Raw genomic sequence first — 22,730 nt, 5'->3', positions numbered from 1 at the left:
TTTGGGGTCGGGGGTTGGGGTTCAGCGGTTAAGTAACTTGCTCAGGACTACCAGTGTTGGATGGCTGGCTTAGACCAGGTCACAGGAGCCCAGACCTTCTCTGTGTGGATTTTTTTTTTCTTTTTTAGTTTTTTTGAGACAGGGTCTCACTATGTAGTTGAGGCTGACCTGGAACTCACTATGTAGCCCAGGCTGGTCTCGAACCCACAGTGATCCTCCTGCCTCAGCCTCCAGAGTGCTGGGATTACAGGCGTGAACCACCACGCCTGGCTCTCTTTGTGGATTCTTAATCAGAAGGGAGCAAATTGTTGCTGTGAGAGGAGAAATGCTGCCAGTGCTCCTGCAATATCTCTGGACAGAGAATGGATGGGGGCTCAGAGTTCAGATTCTTTTGAAACAGTTTGGACAATTTGCAAAATAACTGTACAGAAAGGAAGGGTATGGTCGGGAGGAGGCCTGGGAGTGCGGTAGCCTTACTAGGTGTATGAGGTGGTAAAGGACTTTGAGCCGGCCGCGGAACTAGTTTGAGAAGGGGAGGGCACACACACAGCTGCGAAGGCAGAGCCGGACGAGGGCGGAACTTGAAAGCGAGATTGATTTTACCCTGGATTCCGCCGGGAGGTGGAGGCGGGGCCTGGGACTGGAGGGACTAAAGAGTCTGGACACCCCTTCCAGCAGGTGTGGAGGGGGACTGCATTGGGCTAGGGACCAGGAGGCAGGGCCCGTGGCGGGGGCGGGCGTTTAGGGCGTGGGGGGGGGGGGGGGGGGGGGTCTACTGCGGGACGGGGGCCCAAGTGTGCAAGGCAATGTCCCTAGGGTGTAGAGCCAGGGTCCCTCTGTTGGCTCGAGTAGTGAGCCTGTGGCACCGCGTCCGAAGACCTCCGCTCCTACGTGTGGCTTCCCAACTGTCACCTAAGCCCCCTCTGAGCGGTTCATGAAGTGTCCCCTCTGATCCTCCCCTCCCAGCCTGCCTACCCCCACCTTATCGCTGCAGATAGATCCCTCTGGTTCTCTCTGGAGACGCAGCCTCCTCCCCCAGCCACCCCTGTCTCGGTGTACATGGTCCTTTTCCCCCAGCCTGGGTTTAGCTCCCACCCCCGAGCAGAGACTACACAAAGCTCTCACGGGCGCTCGGGTTGTGCAGGCTTCGCCAATCAGATCAATCCCAGGCCCTCGGCTGGAGCTCTGAGTTCTCTTCCCTGGCCCCCCGCCGTCAACTTGCACACCGTGGACCGCCTGGGTCCAGCTGTCCACCCAGGGAGCCCGCCCCACGTGTCCACCTTTCTGCGGTCTTCACACAACCCCGCCCCCACCACCTCCAGCCGGCCGCACCGCACCCTGGCCCTGGCAACCTCAGTGGAGGGTGTGGCAGTGCCTCCGGGGCAGTTGGGGCTCCTCCGTCTTTATATCGGGCTCACCTGTTCTGGCTGCCTGGTAGCCTTAGAGTTCCGGAAATTGTTCTGGCCACTCTGTGAACTGCTCATCTCCTTTCAGGTCTTGATTGCCTGGACCTCCCCTCTAAAGAAAGAAGGGCAAAGTCTGAGTGGCCCTCCTCAGGTAAGACAGGCTTCTGCAATGGAGGAGAGAGGGTGGGGTACGGACAGAGGAGGTGCTGCCCTAGGCCTCCCCTCAAGGGTACTTGTCAATGTTTTTATACAGAAAGGTGCTATGTGAAATCGGTTAAGAAAAGGTTCTGCTGCTTGGTTATAAAGTTTGAAATCCACACCTGTGGGGTAAGCACTCTGGGCCAGGCCTGCCCTCCTGTGGAGCAAGGCGCCAGCGCAAGGGGGTGTGTTGTACTCCCACATCTGCAGAGAAAGTGCACACTCCTTCAGTACACAGGAAAAGCACAGTGAAGGGACACAGATTGAGTGAAGGGATACAAAGTGACTACCCTGGAAAATGAAGCCAGGCAGCATTGCCCACTGAACTATCCAAAAGAAATAAACATTTTTTTTTTTTAAATCTAAAACCCAGAGCTGGTAAGGATATTGTGAAAGAGCCATTCTCAAACAATCACCAAATGGACAGACCTCAATGGAAATCAATTTGGGAATATGTATCAGAAGCTTTCAAATTTACTTATTTTCTTGAATCTATCGCAAAGAGATCATTCAGATGACTGGACATTTTTGGGAATAAAAACAAACTAAGAACACAGTGACTTCTTCACAGGGATCTTAGACCAGAATCCAGAACAGCAAGACCATTATAAGGACCCATTCCTGCCCAGACACTGACAAACTGAATGTTTCCGGGACTGCCAGACTGGGAGCAGAGAGCTCTGGGGTCCAAGCTGGTGGTAACCAAAGGGGAGAACCAAAGAAGAGAGGTGAGGCCAGGGCCTTCCCTGCTGGAAGGGAGGAAGGTCACTGGGGTATGCTGTCTAAGGGCTCAGCAGGCAACAAATGTAACCTGCAGGGGACCAAAATGGAGGAGCAAGGATCTTGTCTTGTGAGAAGTGAGGGAAGGGCATGGAGACAGTATAAAGACCATACTACCTTTCCCCAAAACTTGTCTGGGAGGCAAGGGACGGTGGTAGATATTGCTCAGTTGTATATTTTGCATGTTATTTATATTCAGCCTTCATGAGAAAGGAAGGAAAGGGAAATTGGAGTCGGGTGACTTGGCGGCACTTTTTAGTTATTATTGTTCATTTCTCTGAGCTTCAGTTTCCTCAGTCTGTAATGGGACCAACTATACCCATTCAGGTTACAGCATCTACTCCATGGTTCTGAAAGGTGCATCCATTATTTCTGCCTCTCTTTTGCTTATTTCCAGTCTCCCTCCTGTCTGTGGCATGGACAGATTCATGTATGTGCCCCTGCCCCAGTAGGGAAAGTCAGAGAGAGGGAGGGATGAGTTTGAGATCTTGAACAGCCAGAGGTGGGCTCAGATAAGCTGGTTTGGTGAAACCATTCAGGCTATGGCTCAAGGTCAAAAGGGAGCTGGGCTGTCACTTGTCAGTCAAGTAACAGTATCCACACAGCTAGGGGCAGGAAATGGAATAAAATCTGGGGCTTTTGGAGGCACAGCGGGACACAAGCTTCAGAGAAAACAGCACCCTCTTTCCCCAGGAGGATGGAGGTCAGGGTGGGGGAGAGAGGGAGCACCTCCTTCCAATTCCAGGATGCCACGTGGGCAAGGTCCACGGTCCTCAGAGACAACTCAAAGAACAACACATGTGCCCCTGCTCCTTTTGCTCAGAGGGATGGATTTCATTGACATAGCTTAAGTCTCCTTTCGGTCCAGCTTGATAAATCCGAAAATGTCAGATCTATGTGACAGGAGCCAGTCTTTGCTGTGTGTAGACTGCAAACTTAGGCAGTACATGCACAGAAACAACCAGCCACCAAGATAGAAACAGTCTGAGGCAGGCTAAAGGGCCCAGGCCATGACTGGGGACTGACCAGAGTTTGATGAAGAGACCATCACTGTGGCTCCTAAATCCCAAGCTTCACTGAAGCCACAACCTTTTCACAGAAGAGGGGTCAGCAGGGTCTGGGGATTTGGCTCAATGGCACCGAGCCTGCTTCACAAACACAAGGCACTGAGTTCAATCCCTGGTACCAAAAAAAAAAGGAAAAAAAAAAAGCAGAGGGGTCAGTGGGAGCCACTGAAGGGTCTGCTGTGCGGTGCAGTTTAGAATGGTGTCAACCAGCTGCCAGATGTGACAGCGGAGGGTGGCCAGGTGAAGACTGTTGCAGTTTCCGGTGGGAGAGGAAAGGCCTGAACTGGGGCGTGGCCATGGGAATAGAGCCAAAGGGCTAGAAAGGCAGAACCGTGGGCTGGAGAAAGGAGGCAGGGTAAGGAGGAGGAGTTCCAGACCCCAGGAATTCTTGGGGAAAAAGCTGGTGTTGAGGAAGTGAAAGAAGAAGATGATGAACTTCAAGGGAAGATGTAGATACGTGGGGTTAGAGGTCAGAAGGTAGCTGTGCTGGCTGTCACCTTGGAACTGATGTCTCATGAGGAACCAGCTGAAAGAGGAGAGATAAGACAGGGGACCGTTCAGCTCCTAGAGGGCGAGCAGGGGAGGAGGGGACCCCAAGGGCTCAGAGAAGGAGCAGACTCCAGAGCAAGAGGGGAACAGGAAGGATGGTGACCCAGAATCGGGGGCAGAGTGGAGAATGAAGCAACTTTGAACCACCCGTTGGATCTATTTATTTCTCTTTTCTTTCTGTCTTTTTGCTGTGTGTGACGGCAGTGGTGGTAGTACTGGGGACTGAACCCAGAGCCTCCCGTATGCTAGGTGAGCACTCTCTCTACCACTGAGCTATACCCCCAGCCCTGGGCCTATTATGTTTTTAAACTAATCTGGTTGAAACTGCATGAACTGTTTTCCCATTGGTGCTGACCTCTGTTCTGATGTCTTCTTTCCCAAGCTTACCAAAAACCCCTGTGAAGCACCCTGACCACCTTCTCCCTGGAAGTGGGGGTGCAGCCTCAGTCTGCGTCACCAGCCAGAGGGTCACTCACCTGCCCAGAGTGCAGGACACAGACGCAGCCTGCATGCTCTGAGTGGGCAGGGTTACTGGAGGCCCTCAGGCCGCGTAGTGTGAGGGTTGCTGTCTGCAGTCTAAGTTAAGGAAACCAGTAGGGGAAGCTGAGTAAGAGCGTCAGGCCTCCTCTCAGGCCCATGTTCTGCAGCTGTTCCTCATCTGCATCTCCTCCTTGTCTGTAGGCAGGGATCTGGTAGTCATAGCGGTCATCAAGGGTGTGACCCTGGCAGGCAGGACTTCCCGAGCGGCTGCCCCACCTTGCGCCCGCTCTCGGCTCCTCTCTGTCCCGCCATTCTGCCTGCCTCTCCATTTGCTCACTGCTTGCCACCCATCATCTTCCTGTCTCCACACCCTTTAGAGGACACCTGTGCCCTCAGTATACACACTGAGAAGGCAGAGTCCGCCACCGGAAACTCCTAGGCCCCCCACTGTCACCTGACTTGGGCATCCCCAGCCTCCCTGTTTAACACTGCTGCTCTCTCTGCCTCTGCCCCTGAACAGCCTTGCATGCCCCCATCAGCCAGCACAACCAAGTGGTATCTGATGGTGCTGGCCTCTTGCTCTGTCTCTCAAGTATCAAGTATCGGGCAGAAGCTGTTGGCTGTGTCTCAGTCTGCACCCACCTGGGAGGATCCCCAGCCCTGCCACCTGCCCATCTCATGCAGGCCCAGCCCTGTCCCCAGGGCTGACCCCACCAGCAACCCTTCTCAGAGCTCTCTCTTGGATTTGCTTCTCCATCTTCATGGATTTACTTTCTACTTATGTCACCAAAGCAGCTAGCTCTCTCTGAGCTGAAAGTTTCCACTAAAAATTAAAAGATTAAGCTCAGCTGCTCTGATGCCTTATGCTCCCAGCACATAGCAGAAATAGACTTTTCAGTCCCCACACTGAGGGCGTGAGGAGTGAGCCTTCCTCCTGGCCTAGATTCCAGGCAGAGGAACATCGTTATGGTTTTGGCATCAAGTAAATGGGCTGATTACACAGCAAACCAGAAGCATTACTGCCCTGGCCGGGATGGGATGGGTTGTACTGTACTTAAAATCAAAGTCTTCTCGCTCCCACTGCATGAGTTTTAGTGGGGGCCCTGATCCCTGCCTTCTTGTCTTGGGCCCCCACTGATGGAGGAGCCACCACCTGAAACACCGGAAGTCAGTGTGGCAAAGGAAGAACTTTTAAGTAGGCATTTCTGAGGAGATTGGTATTGCTGTTACGCTAGCAGCCTGTGTACACATCGCTGCCACAACCACAGCCAAGAGTTTCTGTTTCTCCTTCCAGAAGTACAGGATTTGACTGCCAAGGGAAGCTGTAGGTGGGTGGGGTTCCCACCACTGGAGGGGAGGCATAAATTGGAACCCAGAGTCCCAAAAGACCCTTCCTTGGTTCTGAGGAAGATTTGGTGGCAGAACTTAGAAAGAACTTGAGGGGACCACAGACCCTTATAATCCTTTGATGGGGACAAATAAAGTGTAAGCAAATAAACTGTAAGTCGTAGCTCCATGGACTGTCTGCAAAGCACTCCCTGCTATATATCCCAGATGCACTGGACAGAGTGTCAGGCTGTCACAGGTCAGAGGACTCCTGAAACTCTGGCCTGAGCCAGCCATCCCCTCTCGGGGGAGCAAGGACCTTCTCTGACTGCTTCACTTGAGAGCTCCTTTGGTGCCGTGTACAGAGGGGGCCCTGAGGTCGAGAGGTCTCTGAAGGGGCCCAGCCAAGGGTCTTGGCCTTCAGCAGGGAGCAGGACCCAGACTCAGTCCAGAAATCCCAGCCCTCAGGGCCAGCTGCCCAGGACTGCAGGAAAAGCCGGTGACATGCTGACGCCTGATTTTATTTACTCAATTCTCACTCATTCGCTTTCCCTGCATAAATTCTCCTGTAGGACTCAATTTGTTAAATGTTCTTTGCATAGAAAACGTCAGGCTGAATGTGAAATGATTCCCTTCAGAAGAATGTCAGCAAGTCTGTTCTGTTTTAAGAAGGTTTGTTGTCTTCATCTGTGTTCTCTGGTGCCTTGAAATGCCCACACACAGCTCAGTCAGCCAAGCCATTCCAGGAGGAAACGCTGTACTTGGAACACAGACAAACATGGGGTCTGCTAGATCCTAGCATTTGTGTGGCCTTGTGTTGAGGGTTCTCCTCCCACAGAAAGCGTGTGGCCTGATGTTGCTAAGCAAAGTGTGTTCTAAACCTTGCAAAGTGTGTTCTAAGCCTTGTTCGCCTCGTGGAGTATGGACATCAGCCTTCGTGTCATGGAAGCAGGGACTTGGCTGAGACAGAAGCCTCAACAGCAGGCGTGAGAGAAGCAAGACTTCTCAGTCTCTGTCCTTGTGGATCAGGGTCTGATGAGGTGGAGATGGTACTGGCCTTTTGGGGACCAGTGGGACTTCTCAGACACTCAGCAGGATGGGCAGCCCCTCTCATTCAATGGACACTGCAGAACTCACCTGAGGCGGGAGACATGACTTGCTGGGGATTTGCCACCTGTGGCTGTTAGCGAGACCCAGCTCAGGTATGGACTGTAGCACAGAGGCAGACTCAGAGCACTTGAGGTCAGGGGTTCAGGCCCCTCTGTTCAGCTGTTGACACATGGCCTCCTGAGTCAGGTCTGATCTGGTTTGGCCATCAGTGCCCTCTGCAGAAAAGGGCTCGTGAACAGGGTAAAGGGCTCAGACCTCATCTTCATCATGGAGGAAGCCCTCTACCCCAGCCTCCTTTGCCCTCCCAGGCTTACCCCATGAGGGCACAGACTGTCAGGAGCTCCAGCAGACTCTATATTCAGGAAGGTTCTTGAGCATAACGTGAGGGTCCACAGGAATGGGGAAGGTGTGGCTTGGGATGGCTCAGGCATGGATTTAAGCCCCAGCCCCTACCCAGCCTTCTCCTTAACAGCACCCTGGTCACCAACAGGCCAATCTGGAGTGACAGGCAGTAGAGGACGGAGCCTTGTTCTCGGGGCAATAGCCCATGCTATTGAACAAGAGCCTGGACTGGAGAGCCTGCTGTTTTACACTTCAAGTTGCCACATGCTCCACCAGTCAGCTTCATCTGGGCTTTCTAAATTCTGACATGGAAATACCAAGGCTGGCTGGTGGTAGGAGCACCCTGAGCTGCTCTCAGCCTGTTCCTAATCTCAGAAACCACATGACTCATCAGTAACTCCAGTGGAAAGTTGCTTTTTGAAAATTTTATGGCCTTTTTGCTTGTACCTGGCTTTTGCAGAGGCCTGTGACTTTGGTGTATGTACATACGGCCTACAACAAAAGGCTTGGATCGGATCCTGCCAGAAGGTGGCCCCTGGTGTCTCCCATGTTGTCCTGGCCCTTCATCTGGGAGAGCAAGGTGCCTTCTTCATAAGGCCACAGGAGGAAACTGAAGGCTTCAGCTGTCTCTCAAGGGTCTTTTATGGGGGGAGTGGGGTGCTAGGGATCAAACCTGGGGCCTCATGAGTGCTAAGCACCAGCCCTACTGTTGAGCTCCACCCTTAACCCTCTTGCAAGCCTCTGTAGCTAGGAAACACCCTGTAGTGGCCGTGACTAATAATGGTAGAGACGAGGCAGGCACTGTAGTTAGCGCTGCACCCAGAGATGGTATTATGCATATTTAACACGAAAGGAAACGAAGGCACAGAGCCTCAGTTCAGCAGCGTCTGCCACATAGTTGACCAGCTTGTCCGGTACCCAGCAGGAAGACCTGACCCTGCACACCTGACACAAGAGTTTGTGCCACAGCACCTCTCTGCTCACACCACACTCACTGAGGAAGGCTGTGGGGCACACGATCCTATGGGGTGTCTCAGGACTCAGAAGGGAGGCTCCACTCTGCCCAGCAGGCAGCAGAGGAGAAGCGCAGGAGGTGCACAGGGGAGAGCAGAGTAGAACTGAGTGGTGGAAAGATCGCACCCTGGTGTATGTATATGACAAGTGGTGGCAAGTGACAGAAACCCAACTCAAAGTGACTAGTAGAAAGGGGATTTGCTAAATCATTAATGAAAAAGTCTGAAGGTTGTGTGGCTTCAGGCACAGCGATATTAGAGCACAAATATGTCACCACACTTGGCCTCTCTTCTTCTAGCCCTAAGGTCTGTTTTCTTCTGAATTGGGTTCATTCTCAAGGAAGGCTCCAGAAGTCTCAGGCTCTCGTTATAAACCTCCATGTCGGAGAAAATTAAAGCTTCCTTTCTGAGGGGTCTGGTAAGTGTTCCGTCCAGTTTAGAGTCAGGGGCTGTGGTGCTGCTGGACCTGGCCTGACTCACTGACCTCCCCTTGGAGCGGAGTAGAAGGGAAGGCACAGGAGGAGTGGGAAGTGCTTTGAATCCAGAGGCTGAACAGGTGTTTGCCTGGTATACCTGTGCCTGTGGGAGCTCCTGCTGCAGCCCATGTACCCATGCCAAACTCTAGACCCCAATTAGGTCTGGAAAGTGACTTTCAGTGATCATCCTGGGTTCATCCAATCCTCCCCTCTCAGAAAGGCAAGAGTCTCTCTTCAGCCTTTCTGTCCTAACGTGGAGCTGACTCCGAGTTTCAGCCACCCAAGCTCATGTTGCCATGCCAACTGCTCCATGGCAGGTGTCTAGGCAGAATGGGCTGGCGGATGCAGGCACATTTGGGTAATTGGGTTGGAGTAATCCACGAGGCCTTCCCTGCAGAAACCTGAGGCTTGGCCCATCTTCTGTGTAGACCTGAGCCTGTGGACACAAAAGGACTTGGAGGAGAGTCCTTCACTCCAGGACTCCTGGCCATGCTGTGGAAAGAGAAGGCTCAGCAGGCATGAAGGCCAGAGGAAAGAGCAATGACAAAAGACAAGCCCAGCCTCCCCTGTGGGCAGTTCCATCCTTCATCAACCTCCCAGAAGCTTCCTAAAGCTCAGAGAGCCCTTAGCTTATCTCAGCTTTGTCTTTGAAGATTAAAGTCAAAGTCAAAGCGAATGTCTACCCAGGACCTTGGATCCTCTGTACGGGTAGGTCCTGTGCAGCCTGAGGATGCCCTGCCCTTGTAAGGGCAGATCAGCAGCTCCCTGCGCCCACATGCCAGTGTGTCAGGTGAGGAGCCACACGCAGCTCAGGCCTCTCAGCAGCCTCAGTCCAGACTTCCCACGCAGGACACCTGCAGGTCAGAGAAGCAACCAGGTGTCTCAATGTCAACAGGTTCACTGGAAGCAGCAGCCACATTTTGGTGCCTCTTGTAGTGGTGGCCCCACCTCCCCAGAAACAGTGGAGGCTGTGACCTCTCAGGCTCTGCCCAAAGCTTGTCTGCCTCATCCTCTCCCAAAAGGATGTAGGGTGTAGGCTCCCAAACATTGCTCAGGAAGGTCCACTTTGCCCGTGAATTTTGGAACGTTCTGCTCCCTCTGACTATCCTGACTCCGAGGCCCAGTCCAGTCTTCACTGCAGGGGAGAGGGACAAGTTAGTGAAGGCTGTGGCTCTGGTCCGGTACTATGGATAGCATCTCATGCAGGGACCCACTGTTCCACGAGAGGCACCCAGGATGGATTTTGCTTGGCAAAGCTGCCAGCCTGAGCACCCACCTGTTCCAGGTGCCAGTGCCCAGGGGTGCCACATCCTGCCACGGCCACCCCGAGGACCTGAGGCTTCTCCGAGAAGTTGCCAGCATCTAGTGTTTAACTGTGATGCTCCTTTTCCTGGGGAAAGTGTAGATCAGACTAATGAATATGTGTTGTTTGTTTACCCTCCTTTCATTTCCCTAAGACAAAATAATTAACCACAGAGCTTTAGAAACCGCTCATCAGTAGCAGTCCCCTCTGTGTCTGTAGCAGCTTCTATGTGTAGATGCAAGGACCCCACGCAGGGCAAGACCCATGGTGGCGCCTGGTGTGGAGGCTGAGGGGCTCTCAACTAGGGACTAGGATACCAGAAGGACTTTGAATCATGGCAGGAAGGACTGGGGGGCTTAACGCTGTCTCAGCTCAGAAGATCCCTGCTGTGGCCTTGCTGCCCCTTAACTCCTGGGGCTGCAGGCTGCCTTGGATCCCACCGTAAGTGAATGGGCACCAGAAACATGCCCATGACCATCCCAGGAGAGGCAGAAAGACCAGGCTGCAGGAGTGGAGGGGCCATAGGGCCGATGAAGAGGGACTCTCTCTCCCCACCCCCAAAAGCTCTGTGCCAGCTAACAGCAAATCCCAGCTTGATTGGTCAGGGTTGGAGTGAGCCACACAGTGGGGCGAAAGGTGGAAGAGTTTCCCTGGGGAACCCTGTGATGAAGTGAGACCACATCCCCCTCTGAGCACAGCACAGCTCCAGCACCTGTGTGATACAGGTGAGTGCTATTTTGAGGGGAGCAGACAGACTGTCTCCTCAGTGGTCCTTTCTCCTACAGTGTCAACCCCCTCAGGCCTCAGCCTGCAGCCCACACTGCTGCCCACCCCACCTCTCCGTTAAGGCAGCAGGGTCCTAATTCCTCAGCCCAACACTGTCCTTTCCCTCCACAGACGGGGGCACAGCAGGACTCACACCCAGAGGAAGCCCCAAGTGCAAGTAGCTTCAGCTTCCAGTAGTGACAGCACTGGGGGTTGGGGGTGCTATAGGGGGGCCGCACAGGGCCTCAAGAGAGCCTGAGAGACTGACAATTGGGATTGGGGCTGTGGCCAAGACGAGATGGAAGAACAGGCCAGTAGGGTAGGAGCTCAGGTGAGGATGGTAGCCAGGGACAGGCTGGTAGTCTCAGGCCACAGAGATGAGGAGGAAAGAGGGAAGGGGTCAGGAGTGGATCTGCTGTAAGACTCTGGGGTGACATCCAGGTGGCCTCAGAAACTTAGCCCAGGACCTTGGTACCAACCACAGGGACTACTGGTGTCTTCATTCCTTCAGCAGGAACAGGACTCGTAGGTTGTGTTGGGAGCCTCGTGGATGTAGCATGGACGGGGTCCATGGGGACAGCTCCGAGTCCTCTCCCATGGAATTCTGCCAGCTCTACACACCAGTGGCTACAAGCTCACTGACGGCGGAAAGTCCATGGGCTGTGGCTTCCTCTCCAGGGTAGCGCCCTCTCACAGCAGTGTCTTGCTGCAATCTTGGAGAAGGGACTAAGAGTGCGTCCTAAAGTCTCCCAAGCCAGGTGGCAGATTTGGGAGGACTCTGGACACCCCAGCCCCTCTGAGCACTGGCCACAGAGTGAGACCTCCAGAGCCCCAGATTTCACTAAGGCCCTGCACAGAGCCAGTGCACTCAGCTGTGCTCTGCATAGACAACCTCCAGCTCCAAACTGTGACGTTCCAGTGTCTGCTTCATTGATATTCCCTGAGGGAAGGAAAATCCTTGTGAAATGCAATGGTCAGAACCAGACACGGCCACCAGCTTCAGTTCATCTTTGGACTTGAAGCCCTGGTCCCCATTTCGCCTTCGGCCCCAGGATGGTAGCCACAGGGTTGCACTTGGGACACTGACAGGCCACACAGACACCACCCCCACACCCACGATGCTGACTAGAAAACAGCTGCCTGCTATCTGGTAAAAAGCATTACAGAGCAACCTCAAATCAAAGCTCCGTCTTTGGAGTGCCTGCTGTGCCAGCCTGGGGCTCTGGAGGGCCCTTGTGCAGATCTGGAGCTCCTGGTTTCCTGGGGAGGTGGCCACTTCCCAAAGCATTTGTGATACAGAATGACAGAGACCAGGCCATTCTCGCAGGGGACAGGACCCCACCGTGGAGGCATCTACGTGCCATCTGGGCAAGTGGGGGACAGAGTCCTCTCTGGGAAGATGACTTCTGGCCTGAGTCTCAAGAGAAAGGGTGAGTGAGGCAAGGGACAGAGGGACGGAGAGAACAGGACACCCTTGTCACAGTGAGTCAGAGGGGAGCATCACAGGGGAAGGGGCTACAGAGACGAGCAGGCCTGGCTGAGGAGATGACCCTCCAGCCATCGAGTGGAGAGTGCAGGTTGACAAAGTCGGTGAAGGGTGATGCAGTCCAGGCCCACAGAGGTTCCAGCAGGAACAGAGGGTACAGATGGGATACGGTGACCGAGATGATACCCAGGCCCCTGCCTTGGGGGACTAAGGATTCGTGAGGAGGAGGAAGAGAGGGCGTAGGGCCAGGGTGAACGATGGCAACATGGGCTCAACCTCCTGAGGTGGCTGGGCCAGTGCGATTGAGCTGGAAAGGACACACCAGCTCATCCGGTGAGAGGGCGGGAGGTCATGCTTGTATGAGCTCCCTTCGGAATGAGCACCCACAGCCCCTGGATGCTGGGACAACACAGGCTCTTGTCTCTCTTGGCTGGACACTCAGCACAGTAAATGAATATTTGTGCCTGGCAGTGTGGGCCTGCTCTGAGACGCACTGTGGCTCCTGTACAGCCTGGGACAGGAACCCAGAGTGGATGTAATCAGGTAGCTGTGGGCCTCACCTGAGGCTGCATTGGGAAGCGCGAGCAGGAAAGCAGTGAAAGTTTGGGTGAGACACATGCAGCCCCAGGGAGCTTCTCCGAAAGTCCCCAGCACTGTCAGGGTTCCTGCAATGGGGCCCTCTGGCTGGGGGTCCTGTGGGCTCCCTCGGGTGAAGCACAGAGCTTGGTCACTGCTGCAAATAGGGCCACAGTCAGAACAGGGCTATGTCGGGGTGGACTGCCTTCTTCAGGCCTGCCAGCCAAACTGCCCTTTGCTCCAGGACACTTTGGCCCCTTCTCTGTCCTGACCTTGTTGCTGTTCACTGATAGGTTTGTTATGTTTGCAGCTCCTTTGACCCAGGGTCACTATCCACCTCTTACTATTTATTTATTTTTGGTACTAAGGTTTGAACTCAGAGCCTCTCACTAAGCTATATCCCCAGTCTGGGCAACTTAGAGATGTTATAATTGTCCTGCCTCAGCCTCCCAGCGTTCTGGGATTATAGGTACAACACCTGGCGTGACCACCCATTTTAAACACATCCCTGACTTCTGAAGGCTGCAGGCTGCTCCCGGATGATACAGTACAGGCCCCAGCATCCTCTGGGATCCTCATCCTGTCCCCTTTCCACCCACAAAGTGGTACGCCTCTGAAAACCTGGCCCATTTTTTAAGCAGTCAGTTTTCAAGATCAAGGCAGTCAGTTGTTAGGGACACTCACGTCAACGTGCTGTTTACTCCAAGAGAACAAAATACAAACACAGGCAAATGGAGTGTGCTGGGGATATCTCTGGGCCCCCAGACATCCCACATGCACCTGCTAGCTCCAGCCTGGTCCTCAGAACAGTCCTGCTCCCCTAAAGATCCATAAGAGACACCTTGCTTTCTGTCTCCGCAGGTTTGGAGTAGGCCTTGGTGTCCCAGCATGGCCCACTGACATGAACCATGACCGGCTGGCTGACACTCGCCACTAACCACCCAGACTCACATCTCGCCAGGAGGTGACCCCTCGTCCAGCTGCCCCCCCAGCTTGCCCATCCCTGCCCAGGAAAGTGCCACAGCTGCCACGGACACCATGTAGTAGGGCCGGCCGCGGCGCCCAGTGAGCTGCGATGGTTTTGTACAGGACTCCCTTTCCTAATAGCTGTCTGTCCGCCCTGCACGCCGTGTCCTGGGCTCTCATCTTCCCATGTTACTGGCTGGTGGACCGGCTGATAGCCTCCTTCATACCCACCACCTATGAGAAGCGTCAGCGCGCAGACGACCCATGCTACCTGCAACTGCTCTGCACTGCCCTCTTCACGCCCATCTACCTGGCCCTCCTCGTGGCCTCGCTGCCCTTTGCCTTCCTCGGGTTTCTTTTCTGGTCTCCCCTGCAGTCTGCCCGCCGGCCCTACATCTACTCACGGCTGGAGGACAAGAGCCCTGCCGGCGGGGTGGCCCTGCTTGGTGAATGGAAGGGCATAGGGGCTGGCAAAAGCTTCTGCTTCGCCACTGCCAATCTCTGCCTCCTCCCTGACTCGCTGGCCAGGCTCAACAACGTCTTCAACACCCAAGCACGAGCCAAAGAGATTGGGCAGAGAATCCGCAATGGCGCTGCACGGCCTCAGATCAAAATCTACATCGATTCGCCCACGAACACCTCCATCAGCGCAGCCAGCTTCAGCAGCCTGGTGTCACCACAAGGCGGTGATGGTGGGGCCAGGGCTGTCCCTGTGAGCATTAAGAGGACAGCCTCTGTGGAATACAAGGGCGATGGCGGGCATCACCCCAGCGATGAGGCTGCCAATGGGCCTGCCGCTGGGGACCTGGCTGACAGTGGCAGCCTTGAGGACGCCTGCATTGTCCGCATCAGTGGCGAGGAGGGAGGGCGGCCACCTGAAGCTGAAGACGCTGCCACGGGGAGCCAAGCCAGGAATGGGGCCAGTGGGGGCCCAAAGGGCCAGACACCCAACCACAATCAGCGGGACGGGGATTCAGGCAGCCTGGGCAGCCCTTCAGCCTCCAGGGAGTCCCTGGTAAAGGCTCGAGCTGGGCCGGACAGCAGCGGCGGTGGGGACCCGGGGGCCAACAGTAAGCTCCTGTACAAGACCTCGGTGGTAAAGAAGGCAGCCACACGAAGGAGGCGGCACCCTGATGAGGCCTTTGACCACGAGGTCTCAGCCTTTTTCCCTGCCAACCTGGACTTCCTGTGCCTGCAGGAGGTGTTTGATAAGCGGGCAGCTGCCAAGTTGAAAGAGCAGCTACATGGCTACTTTGAGTACATCCTGTACGACGTTGGGGTCTATGGCTTCCACGGCTGCTGCAGTTTCAAGTGTCTCAACAGTGGCCTCCTCTTTGCCAGCCGCTACCCCGTCATGGACGTGGCCTATCACTGTTACCCCAATGGTCGCGGCTCCGATGCCATGGCCTCTAAGGGAGCGCTGTTTCTCAAGGTAGGAGGCCTTGGCCTGACCTGAGGGCCACATGCAGCTGGTCCCCGAGCCACATGGGGAGCTGGGCCACAGCTGAGGAGTCCTCCTCATCCTATGGGGCTGAGGTGGGAGTCACACAAGGTATTTCATGGAACTGAACCACAGGTCCCCAGCTCAGGGACAAGAACCAAGGTCCCAGGCTCAGGCAGATCTCACAAGGAGATTGGGACCGGTTTTCAGATCTCTAAGCTGCCATTTTCTGGTCTATAAAATGCAGGCAGGTGCGGGGGCGGTGAGAACCATGAAGCAAGCCTGGGAGGGGCCTCTGCTCCGGCAGTACGTGGTTACAGTGGCCCTGGTGATGCCAGCAGTGACAAGGGAGGAAGAGGAGAAGGAAGAGACCAGTGCAGAGCAAGGGCACAGGCAGAAAGGTCCACAGGGCCGTGGCCACACCCAGCTTGAGGCCACCAGCTCACTGGCCCAGACAGCCTCCCTCCTGGCCGTCAGCAGCTGCCACACCAGGCTCTCTGCCCACCAGCCCGTGGCTTCGCTTCCATAGTCACTAATTAAAGTGAATCACAATTATTTCTGCTAATTTGGATGCAATTGGAGTTTTTAGACCATGGTAATTTGGTCATTACGCATTATCTTATCTAAGCCATAGATGCTCAGTGTCGACTTTTTGTTCTCTATCCAGAAGCTGCTCTCAGTCCTCTGAAGCAGCCCTTGGCAAGCTGATACAGAGCAGGGCTTCGTGCTCCCAGGGCAGCAGCTGCTGCAGGTGTGGCTCTCACCCCTTAGGGAGATAAGTGACAGAGATGCTCCGCAGGGAGGGTGTGGCCCAGAGGCCAGGCCAGGCTTCCTTGCTTCTCGGCTCATGTCTCAAAGCACCACACTCAGCCTGTCCAGAAAAATGCTGGCACCTGCAAGGATGGGGACGACTGTGTCTACGGAGCCTGCTGGAGGCAGGGCGGTCACCCAAGGGCTCCAGCCCCTGACTCCCAGGTAGGCAATGTCTCACGTGTGGCTCTGCCAGGCCACAGATGAGGTACCTGGAATTTTGTTGGTTTTTTTTTTTGAGACAGAATCTTGCTATGAAGTTCAGGCTGGCCTTGAACTCACTATGTAGCTCAGGCTGGCTGTGAACTCTACAGTTCTCCTGCCCCAGCCTCCCAAGTCCTGGGATTACAGGTGTGCACCACCACACTAGGCCTGCAGTGCCCAGCTCTTTCTTTATTCACAACCGGAGAAGCTGAAATTGCATCAGCTTCTCTGACAAATAGATCCAGCCTTCCTGTTCTGGCATATGGCTCATATGGTGCTGTCCTGGGCATATATTTTTCTCAGCAGCCAGATAGACTTTCTGGGGAAGACAGGGATAGGTTTTCAGGCTCAGGGTGGGAATGTGTACTCTCTGCACCTCTGCCAATTTCAGATGGCTCTGAAGCCACAGACCATTCCCAAGGCCACTTCTATGCAGGCTGAACTACTTGTCCCCTCCTCACCTACTTCCTCTGCCAGGCACCCAGCCACTATTCCCACCAAGGTCAACAAGCCTTGCTGGAACAGCCCCTCCTCTGCAGCTCTGTCCTGAATGTTCTTTTTGTGTCCTTTTACCTCCCGAGTTTCAAATTCATCTGTAAATATGTTTAATTTGGTCCATGCCACTAAAAATATTTCTTGAATCAGCCAATGTTTTAAGGAAGATACTTCACATAAAACTTAGTTCACACCCTCTCTCAACACCTCAGTAGATCGTTTCACACAGCTGCAGGCAGCCAGACCTGGGGGCTGGGACAAAGCCCACTTAGCCAGCTCTCTTCATTTCCCAGTGACCCCACAGTCAGCCCTGCCCCTTCCCGGGAAGTGTGACCACACCTGCCCTCGCTGATGACCCTCAGCTTTGTCTCAGCCCAGCTCTCTCCCTATAGGGGGATGGCTGTTCCCCAGACACATCCCAGTCACTCCCAAACCAACTTCATCATCTGCCGTAGGGCCAAAAGCATCATCCTGAAGCCAAAAGGGCCACTTTGGCTATTCCTTGTACCCACCCTTCCTGTCCCTTTCATTTCAGATATCCCTGGCTCTGCTCTCATGTCCAACTCCACTGTCTTGGCTGAGGCTCCATACCCATGTTGGCCTAACTGCTGGTGGCTGTCTGTCCCCTTCTCACCTAGGCCAGACTGCCTTTTCTACCCCGACTGCCTTGGTGGAAGCCCAGAGTCCCACCTGTCCTCTCATCACAGCCTGAGCTCTGCCCCCTGCCATGCCTCACCCCACATCCCACTGGTCTTGGTCCTGCCCACCTTGGGCCAGCTCACAGCCTGGTACTCAGCTCTTGCAGCCTGTCCTTTCAGACATTGCCCTGGAAAGCAGAGCTATGTGCTGGGGGCATACAGAAGACTCCAGTACACCTCTGTAGATCTGCCTTGGAAGAGAGGAATCAGTGGGGCTTCAGAGGGTCAGGCCTAGCCCAAGAGGGGCAAGGATTGCAGGAAGGGTGCTGCTAGCCAGCCCTTCTTCCATTGCCCCCCTCATCCCACCTGCCTTGCTAAATGTGCTCTGTGCTACTTCAGACCCTGGGGAGCTGTGACTCCTTGTGAAGGAATGGACTGGAATCGTTTGTGCCTCCATCCAACAGAGCATTTTTTTTTGGATCTTTTATATTGAGTCCTACCAGGACTAAAAGGCACAACCCCTCCTTGGTATGATTGTTTTTGTAAGAAAAACACAAGACTCTGGCTCTTAAGGACACAACCCAGGAATCAGTTAAGTCCCAGGAAATAACAAAGTGGGTCCTGACAAGACCCAAGGGTGTGTGAGGCAGCACCTTCCTTCTGGCTGCCTTCTCCTCAGCAGGAGAGTCGGTCTGATGCCTGTCTGCCCATGTCCTGTCCCTGACCAGAACTCAGCACAGGTCAGGCAATGATGCTACGTGTGAGCGAGGGAGAGGCTGACATTAAGATCAACAAGTGGGTGGCTGGAGAGAAGCCAGCAAAGACACTTGCATCCCAGAAAGGCTGTGGTAGCCAACAGATCTGGCACACTGCCGCCTTGCTCATCTGAGCCTTGAGAAGCCTGACCACTTCACTGGGCCTCAGTGTACTCATCTACAAGAATGGCAGGCTTTTAGTGTCCTCATGGTGGATGTGAGGAAGCCTTAAGCCAGTGCTCCCACTGAGGGGAACTTGTTGCCTGAGGAGCACGGGGGCCATATTACCATCGTGTGCCCTTTCGGACTACCGTACTTTGATGACAGGCACATCGATGGTGGATGACTTCATGGCCTTTCCAGGGGCAGGCATACTGTTAGGCTGCAGTTTGGATCTGGGAATATGGAGGTCAATGATGAACATGTTAGTGCAGAAAAAAAAAAAAAATTCAGGCCACAAAGCCCATTACCAAATACTGAGATATTTATATCACAAACACTACAAAAGGAAGATGGGCCACCAGGCTGGGTGAGGGAGAAGCTGTAGAAAGCCAGTGGTGCATCCAGATGGAGAACAACTACCCACATTCAGGAGTGAAAGGAAAGACAGATGTCATCTGGGGCCTGTGACACGGCTGTGGGACACTCAGGCAATGATTGAACAGGCAGTTAGGCCTCGAAGCCCACCTCCCTGCAGTCTCTGAGTCTGGGGTCTCAGCATCACAAGAAATTCAGTCTAGCAGGGACTACAAAGTTTGGGTAGGGTGGCTCAGGCTCACCATGGAGAATGAGGAGCTAACAGAGGCCTCTGGGGGACAGATGCCCATGGTGTCCCCGGGAAGCAGGCCAGTAAAGGACTTAGCCAGTGGCCTCCCGCAACTGTACTGTGATCAGGCCCAGGACAGCCCTCAGGCAGCAGGGTAGTGGCACTTACTACCCCCAATCACAGCACTGATGAGGGCCTAAACTTGAGCTTGACCCTGGGTGGTGATGCCTTGAGTACACTGCAACATACAGTTGAGACACACGTTTATTAAGTCAACTACTAGAGACAGCCTGCCAGGATCACCTGCAAGTTGGATGACTCCTACCTCCTGCAACTCTGTCCTTGAAAAAGGAGATGAGGACAGAGATCCAGGGGCAGCAGAGGTGTGAGGGCATGATGAAGCCACTGTGGAGGAGGGGGGCCTGGGTTTACTGTGACACAGGGGTCCAGGGACAGGGGACACAGTTCAGAGCTCCCACTCCCAAGCTGAGGGACTTCAAGGGACCATGGTCTATAAAGCAGATGAAGTGACTTAGCACACAGCTAGGGGGCCAGAGGCTGGGGACAGAGATAGCAGTGTCCCAGACTCCTCGCAGTGGAAGGAGGAGTGGCCTCTGAGGCCAGGTCCACACACAGGGAAGGAAGATAGGGTAAAACCGGATCTCAGTAGTGGCTGAGGTGGGAAAGAGCCACCAGCCATGGACAAGGAACTGAGGGCTGTGTAGGTGGGCACTCTGGTCACCAGGAGTTGCAGACTTGGAACTTGGCTCGGGGGTCTGCACTTTCCCTCACCCGCTTCACACTGCGGGTGTAGGCTGTGCATCACTGTGAGCCAATGTTTCCTTGAGACATCTGGCCTGTCCTCCACAGTGGGTTGTAACTCTGGGGAGCGGGACGTGTTATCTTCACCTGGGTCCGAGCCTAAGGAGCAAGGCTTCTGAGGGTTTCCCTGGGAGCGAGGGTGGGCATGGCCCACGTCTCAGTGGTGACAGGTAGGTGACAACACTGATGCCCAGTCTCGCCCCCAGGTGCAGGTGGGAAGCACACCTCAGGACCAAAGAATCGTTGGATACATCGCCTGCACACACCTGCATGCCCTGCCAGGTAGGTCACCACAGCCTGCAGCTTCTCGAGGGTGGGTCCAGAGCCTGGGCCCTGGCATGGCCTTTATTTTCTGGTCTCTGCCCTGCAGAGGACAGCGCCATCCGCTGTGAGCAGCTGGACCTGCTTCAGGACTGGCTGGCTGATTTCCGAAAATCTACCTCCTCCTCCAGCACAGCCAACCCCGAGGAGCTGGTGGCGTTTGACGTCATCTGCGGAGATCTGAACTTTGACAACTGCTCCTCTGGTGAGGCCGTGCTCCTCCCCTCGGACTGGGTTCTGCGAGCTGCTTGGGCTCCAATCGGGTTAGGCAGCTCGAGAACTTCCTGCTCCTCAGGAGTGCATGTGTGGGAAGCTTAGCCATACTAGAAGTCTCTGCCGCCCAGAAACCCTCAAGTAGAAGAACACACACTCTACCTGGAAAGCTCAGTGGTCCCCTGTTGGAGGCAGTGATGCCCTAAAAATGAACCTGTGTCGAGGGAGGCTGGGGCTTCAGAAACTTGGACTGAGGGAGAACTGGCTAATTTAGTGCTCACACTGCCCTAGGCAGGGTTCTCTAACTGCTGTTCCATTTACATCTCTTAACGACAGGAGGTAGGCACTGTATTTGTCAAGGAAGCTGGGACTGAGAGGTTGAGTAACTCCCCAAGGTCACACAGCTGGTAAATGCCTGAATGGGCATTCTGAATTCTGGGAATCATGCCTTAACTTTTATGAAGGGCTCTAGTAATATTAAAAGTTCGTTATTGCCAGGCATGGTAACCCACACCTGTAATCTCAGCACTCTGGGAGGCAGAGGCAGGGGAATTGAGTTCAGTCCTAATGGGGGCAATTTAGTGATTTAGAGACCCTGTCTCAAGATTGAAAAAAAAAAAAAAAAAAAGGCTGAGAATGTGGTTCAGTGTGAAGGTTCTGGGTTCAAACTCCAATACTAGTTTTTTAAGTGAAATTTGAAATACTGATTTAAATAACTGATTTTACAAGAGTCTCCTGGGAGTTTGGCTCTAAGTCTCCACAGTCACTGGGATCCCCAAGTCAGGATAAGGACCCAGCACATACAGCTAGAGGGTATGGGGAGGGAGAAATCGCACCTGGTCAGGCCCCTCAGGGCCCTTCCCTCCAGTCCTCCACAGAAAGAACCTTCTGGCTCAATGAGTTGGCAGGAAAAATGGGAGTCTAGGGAGGACACCTCCCTCCCTCAGCCTTGTGGGGTGCCCTCTCCCTCAGGGCTGGATACCAGATTGTGAGGAAGGCTGGAATCCTGCCTGGGTAGTATCGGCCAGCCTCACAGGTTTGCCACAAATCTGTAACCTTGAGGTTGCTGTCCCTTGGAGCCCAGGAGGGATGGTGATCATTGTCCTCAAACAGAGGGAAGGTAAAGGGGTGTGTGTGTGTGGATATTTTCAAGGACATGGAAACCAGTCACAATGACCCCAGGACCACCTGTGGAAACACAGAACCCACCCAGAGGCGGTTATATAAGGACCAGGTAACAACGCATAGCACCTCCTTCTTCCCACAGACGACAAGCTGGAGCAGCAGCACTCCCTGTTTACACGATACAAGGACCCCTGCCGCCTGGGGCCTGGGGAGGAGAAGCCGTGGGCCATCGGTGAGCTAGGCCCAGGAGGGGCTGGCGGGTGGCTGGGGTCCCCACGGGCTCTCTGAGGGACCACCAGGACCTGACCCCAAGCCCATGGAGGCCACCTCCTAGCTGGGTCCTGCCTGCAATGATCATTCTTGCCCTCACCCTTAGGTACCCTGTTGGATACAAATGGCCTCTATGATGAGGATGTGTGCACCCCTGACAATCTGCAAAAGTAAGTACCCAGGTGGGGACCCCCTCTACACCAGCTCCCAGTCTGGACAAGGTGCTGAGAACCTGACTCTCATGATAGATGCAAGCTGGGAAGGGACACAAGAGCCAGCTCAGCTCAGGCCAGTGAGCTCAAGCTCCATGCAGTGGGAGCCGCTTCTCCAACTCTTGACAGCTTCAGGCTCTGTGCGGGTGAAAGCTGTTGTAGCCCTGGCACTGGGCTTGCAGAGAAGTCTCAGAGCTACACACCATCTCAAAGGGATGCTTCCTGACCCAGCAGCCAGTCTGGGCCACGTGGAGCCCTGCTGATAGGGTGAAGGCAACCAGAACTTTCCACGACCAAGCCAAGTGCCAACCTCTGTACCACTGTCACTGGGTAACAAATCTGTAGAAGGGAGCCAGCAGCTTGTGGAACCAATTAGGGACATAAAATACTTTTGAGCAGAGAGAACACAAGCTGATCACTCTCCAAGTAGAGACAGTTCTATCCTGGCCAAGCTTCATTCCTGAACCCAGTGGCTTCCATAAAGGACACACTGAAGCCACACATGGTGCTGCAGACCTATAATCCTACCATTCAGAAGGCTGAGACAGGAGGATCACCACAAGTTCAAGACCAGCCTGGGCTAGTCAGTTCAAGGCCAGCCAGAACTACAAAGTGAGACCTTGTCTTAAAAAAAACAAACAGCAGGGGATCTGGCTCAGTGGTTCTGCCACCTACCTCACAAGAACAAGGGCTTGCCGGGCGTGGTGGTACACGCCTGTAATCCCAGCACTTGGGAGGCTGAGGCAGGAGGATTGCTGAGTTCGAGACCAGCCTGGGCTACATAGTGAGTTCCAGGTCAGTCTCAACCACATAGT

General features: G+C 54.3%; 1 protein-coding gene across 6 annotated transcripts in view; it reads left to right on the top strand.

Annotated features, from left to right (window-relative positions):
• Smpd3 (sphingomyelin phosphodiesterase 3) overlaps positions 1-22,506 on the top strand; it is an 88,334-nt gene extending 65,828 nt beyond the window's left edge. The window contains exons 1-8 of one of the 6 annotated variants that reach the window (XM_010612320.3): positions 637-678; positions 1,495-1,557; positions 2,176-2,332; positions 13,739-15,275; positions 19,981-20,056; positions 20,145-20,300; positions 21,576-21,665; positions 21,810-22,506. In XM_010612320.3, the coding sequence (XP_010610622.1) occupies positions 13,953-15,275; positions 19,981-20,056; positions 20,145-20,300; positions 21,576-21,665; positions 21,810-21,877 (1,713 nt within the window). In that variant the 5' untranslated portion in view covers positions 637-678; positions 1,495-1,557; positions 2,176-2,332; positions 13,739-13,952 and the 3' untranslated portion in view covers positions 21,878-22,506. Of the gene's footprint in view, positions 1-636; positions 679-1,494; positions 1,558-2,175; positions 2,333-13,738; positions 15,276-19,980; positions 20,057-20,144; positions 20,669-21,575; positions 21,666-21,809 lie in introns of those variants that run through there. The other 5 variants (XM_010612319.3, XM_010612317.3, XM_010612316.3 and 2 more) reach the window with 5 other exon arrangements.
• Positions 22,507-22,730: the final 224 nt, after the last annotated feature.

Source organism: Fukomys damarensis, unplaced genomic scaffold (assembly GCF_012274545.1).
Source record: "Fukomys damarensis isolate Sample0158 unplaced genomic scaffold, DMR_v1.0_HiC HiC_scaffold_32, whole genome shotgun sequence".
NCBI lineage: Eukaryota > Metazoa > Chordata > Mammalia > Rodentia > Bathyergidae > Fukomys > Fukomys damarensis.
The sequence above is the reverse complement of the archived record's forward strand: the minus strand, read 5'-3'. Positions and strand labels throughout refer to the sequence as shown.